The sequence below is a fragment of the Vulpes vulpes genome, chromosome 13, assembly GCF_048418805.1.
Source record: "Vulpes vulpes isolate BD-2025 chromosome 13, VulVul3, whole genome shotgun sequence".
NCBI classification, from domain to species: Eukaryota; Metazoa; Chordata; class Mammalia; order Carnivora; family Canidae; genus Vulpes; species Vulpes vulpes.
Window position 1 is genome coordinate 117431831 of NC_132792.1, and position 7036 is coordinate 117438866.

Below are 7036 nucleotides of genomic sequence, written 5' to 3' on the forward strand. Positions count from 1 at the left end.
GCTTAGCGGTTTAGCGCCGCCTTCAGCCCAGGGCGTGATCCTGGAGACCCAGGTTCGAGTCCCACGTCGGGCTCCCTGCATGGAGCCTGCTTCTCCATCTGCCTGTGTCTCTGCCTCTCTCTCTCTCTCTGTCTCTGTCTCTAATAGGTGAATAAAATCTTTTTTTTTTTAAGATTTTATTTATTTATTCATGAGAGACATGGGCGGGGGGTGGGGAGTGGGCAGAGATACAGGCAGAGGGAGAAGCAGGCTCCACGCAGGGAGCCCAATGCGGAACTCGATCCTGGGTCTCCAGGATTATGCCTTGGGCCGAAGGCGGTGCTAAACCGCTGGGCCACCGGGGTTGCCCACAATTGATTTTTCTAATCAGCTTTTCAGAGTACCACCTTAAACACATGGAGCTGGAGATGACCAGACATCTGTGGATAGCCTCCAGCATGAACGGTGGACTCAGACAAGAGAAGCGACTTGGGAGAAACATAACCTGCAGAAAGATGAAGATTTAGCAAGGGCACGTTTTAATGTCCTTAGAAATATAAGATGATACATCCATAAAGAAGGTATTCCTGCAAAAGAGGAATAAATAAAATAAAAATCAACTTTGAGGAGTTTAAAAAAATGTGATGGCAGAAATGAAAAACTGTAAAAGATTTTATTTTATTTTAATTAAGAAAAAATTTTTTTTGTTTATTCCTGAGATACAGGCAGAGACACAGGCAGAGGGAGGAGCAGGCTCCATGCAGTGAGCCCAACGTGGGACTTGATCCTGGGTCTCCAGGATCAGGCCCTGGGCTGAAGGCAGCACTAAACCGCTGAGCTACCAGGGCTGCCCTTATTTTAATTTTTTTTAAAGATTTTATTTTCTATTATTTTGTATTTTTTATTTTATTTTTTATATTTTATTTTAAAGATTTTACAGGGCTGCCCCCGTATAAAGATTTTAATGACAAAGGTGAGGAAATCTCCAGAAAGACCAGAAAGTGGTCTTTCTCCAGAAAGTGATAGAGATAGAAAACAGGAAAAAAGTACACCTGAAACTAATAGAATGTTTACATGTTGACTATGTTTCATAAAAATTTTTTTAGAAAAGGAAAAAAAGAGGGGGACGCTTGGGTGGCTCAGTGATTGAGCGCTTCCCTTTGGCTCGGTGTAATCCCAGGGTCCTAGGATTGAGTCCTGCATCAGGCTCCCTTGAGGGAGCCTGCTTCTCCCTCTGCCTGTCTCTCTCTCTGCCCCTCTCTTTGTGTCTCTCGCGAATAAGTAAAATCTTAGAAAAAGGAAAAAACGATAAGAAAACTAACAATGGGGCAGCCCCAGTGGCGCAGCGGTTTGGCGCCGCCTGTAGCCTGGGGTGTGAACCTGGAGACCAGGGATCGAGTCCCGCGTCGGTCTCCCTGCATGGAGCCTGCTTCTCCCTCTGCCTGTGTCTCTGCCTCTCTGTGTGTCTATGAATAAATAAAATCTTTAAAAAAAAAAAAAAAGAGGGATCCCTGGGTGGCGCAGCGGTTTGGCGCCTGCCTTTGGCCCAGGGCGCGATCCTGGAGACCCGGGATCGAATCCCACATCAGGCTCCCGGTGCATGGAGCCTGCTTCTCCCTCCGCCTGTGTCTCTGCCTCTCTCTCTCTGTGACTATCATAAATAAATAAAAAAATTTAAAAAAAAATTTAAAAAAAAAATAAATAAAAAAGAAAAAGAAAAACTAACAATGTAAACCATCAATGAAATAAACCAAGAAAATATCCCAGAAGTGGACAATTTTACTTCTTTTTTAAAAATGTTAAAGGCAGAGACAGGCAGAGGGAGAAGCAGGCTCCATGCAGGGAGCCCGATGTGGGACTCCATCCCAGGTCTCCAGGATCAGGCCCTGGGCTGAAGGTGGCGCTAAACCACTGAGCCACCGGGGCTGCCCGAGAATTTTACTTCTAACCTGAAAGACCCACTACATGCTAAATAGCAAGGATAAAAATAAACCCACACTACTTCAGAACACTAGAGACAAAGGAAAATCAAAATGATTTGAGAGAAGGTTCAGAGGAATCTGGGGATTCAGGATTCTTAGTTGCAGATACCCAGATGTCCCTATCTCAAGTGTCAGGATCCTACCCTTTTTCTTTTAGGACCCTACCCTTGACACAGGAAACCTCCTGGGGCTGAGAATTGCACTTTCTCTAAAACTCTGCTACTCATACACTTCACATCTGAGCTGGTCCTCCACTCTAATGCCCATTGGTTGCAAGAGGTTAGGCTTTCCTGAAATGCTGTCAAGGGAGCCCAGTGGCTTTTGCGGTCTGCCTTTGCTTGGTGATGGGTTTTGCAGAACCTAGTGACCATTTCCCTCAGCCTCTTCTTCAGTGCTGGAGATACTGCACAAGTGCATGTCCTTCCAACCAGTCACCGCTTCCAGCTGCCCACTGCTGGCCGTTTTAATCATTGCATCATTTCAAGCTAGAGACTGTCCATATTCTACCTACTACCATAATAGAGTTCTTGTCAACCAGCCCGTGAGTGATCGCCCAAATTCTGTTCTAGATTTTGTGGAACCACTCCTGACACCAACTCTTAAATTGGGTTCCCTGGGAAAAGACAAAGATGAAAAGAGACATGAGCAAGGTTTCTTGGGGGTGCTAGCACTCTCTGGGGATACAAATGCTAGGAAGTTGAGGAAGGCAGGATGAGGCAGAGTGGGGACTGACACAAGGAAGTTGCAAGAGAAGCCTCAGCTAATGCTAAGGGGACTTTGAAGCTAGAGTGACCCTTTAGGGTTGTTCTGTATGGAGGCAAAGAGGCCAGGTCGTTGTATCCCTGCATCAACCAGTTGTTGACATGAACCCTATAGGAGAGCATGTCACCTTGGGTGAAGCCATCTTAAGCCATGGAAAGTTTCCCATGTTACCACGAGGGAAACAGCTGTGTGCTCTCAGCATCTGATATTCCCAGCAGCTGGGAAATGAGTGCATTGCCCCTGAATGGGCACCTGCGTGTAGAGCATTCTGATATCCACTAAACCCAGTAAAGAACTACTGCGTACAGATATGCCCACTATTGCATTAGAACCTGGGGCTTATGGGGCCCACCTCTCAAGAACCTTGTAAACTATATATAGTATCTTCATGTATATGTTTCCACCAACCAGAAGAACATGCTCTATGGGAGAATACACACTGTATTTTGCTCACCCTGCTCCCCAGGTCTGTAATTTGACTCATAGTTGAATGAACCTAATTGGAGGCTTGTGATAAGAAGTAGGAAGTGGTGGCTCTGTGTTATGCAGAATCAGGGTGGCAAGCATCCAGAGAAGGGGGGGGTGGGGCTCCCTGTGGGCAAGAAGTGCTCCTTTAGCCATGGCAGGGGACACAAAGCTGTAGCACTTTCTAACCAAGGTGAGCTCTGCACGAGGGAAGTGCAAGTGTTCACTGAGTGGATTTCATTTCTGCACCTTCTGGTCGTTGACCCAGCTTCTCTGGATGTCTGTGGAACTTTGTAAGCATCCAAATGGAAGAAACACTTCGCATTCTACATGAAAAGCATTGTGCAATAGGGGATGGAGAGTCAGAAGATCTGGATTTGAATTCAGGCTTAGCCCTTAAGTAGCTGTGTGGCCTTGGAGAGTCCTGAGGGTCTCCAGTCCCTCATGAGCAGAGTGGGAGGAGTGGTGCTTCCTTCCAGGGTGGTCGAGGCCACCTGCACTGATGCAGGACACTTCCTCCAGCCCATCAGCACAGGAAGAATGACAATGGCAGACAAAGTACACAGAGCCTGGGCAAACTCCAGGCTCTGGTCGTGCACCAAGCTTGTCCTTGGACATTCTCCCATCATCTCTATGTCCTTAGCCTACACACGTGTACAGATATTGCTGTTCAAGAGCTGAGGTAATTGGTTTTAAAGTCTGTTCCTTATCTGGCAGGCACTATGCCTATGCAGACGGAGGGAGCAACAGCCAGAGACAGGGTGTCCTCACTATGGCCTACAGCCACCCCCTGGCCAAAGTCAAGAGCAGGCTCCAGATCCGCAGCCACCTGGCCCGACAGTGCCTGGCAGAGTTTCTGGGAGTGTTCGTGCTCATGGTAGGCTGGGTAATTGGGGAAGGAAAGAGGGGAGCTGGGGAGAAGTTTTTGGCTCCTCTTGGTGTCTCCCTTCTTTAACTGCCCATCAATTCTTCCTTCCCTTCCCTTCCCTTCCCTTCCCCTCCCCTCCCTTCCCTTCCCTTCCCTTCCCTTCCCTTCCCTTCCCTTCCCTTCCCTTCCCTTCCCTTCCCTTCCCTTCCCTTCCCTTTCCCTTTCCCTTTCCCTTCCCTTTCCCTTCCCTTTCCCTTCCCTTTCCCTTCCCTTTCCCTTTCCCTTTCCCTTCCCTTTCCCTTCCCTTTCCCTTCCCTTCCCTTCATTTGAGAGACCCAGAGAGAGGCAGAGACACAGGCAGAGGGAAAAGCAGTCTCCCTGTGGGGCTCCTGATGTGGGACTGGATCCCCAGACCAGGGATTATGCCCTGAGCCAAGGCAGACACTCAACCACTGAGCCACCTAGGCATCCCTGCCCATCATTTCTCTCCCTGCCCTTGTCCCTTCCATTCCTGTCCATCTCTCATCCTCCTTCCCTGTTGTCACTCGTCCTCCACATCTCTCCTTTATTTTCCCTCCATGTGTTTTTCTCCCTTCCCTGTCAACTCCTGCTCATTCAACAACCCTGGCTGTTCCTCTGGCTTTGCCAGGTGCTCTGTCCCCCTCTGGTTGCCCGGGCTCCCTGTTCCTGGGGCTCCCTGTTCCTGGTTCTTGTTCCTCATCTTTCCTCTCCCACCAGATCCTCACCCAGGGTGCTGTGGCACAAGCTGTCACCAGTGGAGAAGGCAAAGGCAACTTCTTCACCATGTTTCTGGCTGGCTCCCTAGCTGTTACGATAGCCATCTACGTGAGTGGTAATGTTTCAGGTGAGGAGGGTGGGAACTGGTCATCCTTGGGACAGAACGTGCACGTGAGTGTGGGTAGATGGCAGATCCTCCAGTGACTCATAAACATCGTCTCCTTGAGCTTGACCGGTGCCTTGGACTGGGATGACTGGGATATGCCTTGGGCTGGGTCCAGCCCCTCCCCTGTGTGTGTGTCTCCTGAACTCACTTAGGCAGAGAGCTTTGGCAAAGCTTTAGGGTAAGTGCTTGCCTTCTTGTGTCCCCTGCTGAAGCCCTCTGGAGTCATCACCTGCTGGTCCCCAGACAGGTGCTATTGTCAGTGTGCCTGGCTGCAGCCCTGAGATGTGAACACTGTCTTAGGAAGATCTGGGGCTTTCTTGTGTGATCCGGTTGAGCCTCAGCTTCCTGACACATCTGCCTGAGGAGTAGGGGGGTGGCAGGGGCACCTGGCAGGCTAAGAGGAGTGTGTGACTCTTGATTTCAGGATTGTGAGTTTGAGCCCCACGCTGGGAATACTATTTTAAATAAGTAAAAACTTTTTCAAAGTCGTGAGGAGTAGCAGTAGTACCTGGTGTGTGCCTGGCAGTGGCACTTAACGGATGTTGGTTTTCTTTTCTGGATCCCTAAAGGGGCCCACCTGAATCCAGCCTTCTCCCTGGCCATGTGCCTCCTGGGACGCCTCCCCTGGGCCAAGCTCCCTATTTACTGCCTGGTGCAGCTTCTGTCTGCTTTCTGTGCTTCAGGAGCCACCTATGCTCTCTATTACGGTAATGTGGTCAGGAGCATCTGCATGTGGCTAGGAGTGCCTTGCAGTGATTTTGAGCCAATGAAGATGGAAATCCTGGATGTCCCCCTCCCCTGCAGATGCCCTACAGAACTATACAGGTGGGAAGCTGACAGTGATGGGCCCCAAGGAGACGGCCTCCATATTTGCCACCTACCCTGCCCCTTATCTGTCCCTGAACAACGGCTTCCTGGATCAGGTAACTGTGAAGGGAGAGTTGGAAAAGCCCCAGTCTTTGCATTCCCCTGGGGAATGTGGGGTTGGGTCTATTTCAGCACCACCCCCACTCCTGTATTGGACAAAGTTAGATGACACGGGCTGGTGGCCTAGGATGCTTGGGTGAGAAAGAGCAGTTGGACCATCTGGCAGCTTATGGGGACTCCTCTGCCTCTGTTGACCCCAAGGTTCTGGGCACAGGGATCCTGATTGTGGGGATCTTGGCCATCCTGGACACACGGAACAAAGGAGTGCCTGCGGGTCTGGAGCCTGTGGCTGTTGGGCTGCTGATCCTGGCCATTGGGCTATCCATGGGTGCCAACTGTGGGTTCCCACTCAACCCCGCCCGGGACCTGGGCCCACGGCTTTTCACCTACGTGGCTGGCTGGGGCCCTGAAGTCTTCAGGTGAGAGAGGACAGCGTCCCTCTCCAGTACCTCCACTCTCCTCCCTCTGTGAAGGGCTCTGAGTCTAGGTCCCAGCTCTCTCCTCTTGCATAGTTCTCTTGGCCTGTTAGGACAATGTCCCTCATCTAAGCCCTGGTTCTCCCTTTGCCTCTTACCTCCTACTCCCTTCCCATACAAACTGTAGAGATGGTATTCTTGGGCATGTCATATGACCTCCTTGGGCAGTAGCGACCTCATCAGCAAAATGGATATATTCAGACAATTCCCTAAGGCAAGAGGCTGAACCAGGCTCTCCTGGGGTCTCTAAGTGCCATGCTGTTGAAGCTCCCCAGGAACTGCTTTCAAGAGTGCACTAGGTACTGCCCCCAGTCTGCCATGAAGGCTAGGGGAGCCAGCCCTGAGGCCACCTTGTGTCCTTCTCTTGTAGTGCTGGTAATGGCTGGTGGTGGGTGCCTGTGGTGGCCCCTCTGGTAGGGGCTACGCTTGGCACAGCCACATACCAGCTGCTGGTGGCTCTCCACCATTCTGAAGAGTCAGAGCCAGCTCAGGATCCAGAGTTTGCCCAACATAAAGCTTCGGACTTGGAAATTCCTGCCTCCGCTCAGTGTAAGCTATGATTCTGACATGGCAGCCCTCACCTCCCTTGTGGACACTGGAGAGGGCCAGAGCCCCAGGGCTGGTGACAAGACATTCTCTGTACCAGCCAGCATCGCAGCAGTTCGCTCTTCAA

General features: G+C 50.5%; 1 protein-coding gene across 1 annotated transcript; it reads left to right on the forward strand.

The window, feature by feature from the left end:
* The first annotated feature begins 3865 nt into the window (after nt 1–3865).
* Nucleotides 3866–6923, forward strand: AQP10 (aquaporin 10). Its single transcript, XM_025997154.2, has 6 exons — nt 3866–4065; nt 4795–4921; nt 5530–5667; nt 5765–5883; nt 6089–6306; nt 6734–6923. The coding sequence occupies exons 1-6, from the start codon at nt 3961–3963 to the stop codon at nt 6921–6923; spliced, it is 897 nt and encodes a 298-aa protein (XP_025852939.1). The 5' UTR covers nt 3866–3960.
* Nucleotides 6924–7036: the final 113 nt, after the last annotated feature.

Bases quoted from the DNA above. Each gene is read 5' to 3' on its own strand.
- AQP10 (XM_025997154.2), top strand. From the start codon at position 3,961: ATGGCCTACAGCCACCCCCTGGCCAAAGTCAAGAGCAGGCTCCAGATC. The intron at 4,922-5,529 runs GTGAGGAGGGTG...GGATCCCTAAAG, and splicing joins CGTGAGTGGTAATGTTTCAG to GGGCCCACCTGAATCCAGCC. The intron at 5,668-5,764 runs GTAATGTGGTCA...CCTCCCCTGCAG, and splicing joins CACCTATGCTCTCTATTACG to ATGCCCTACAGAACTATACA.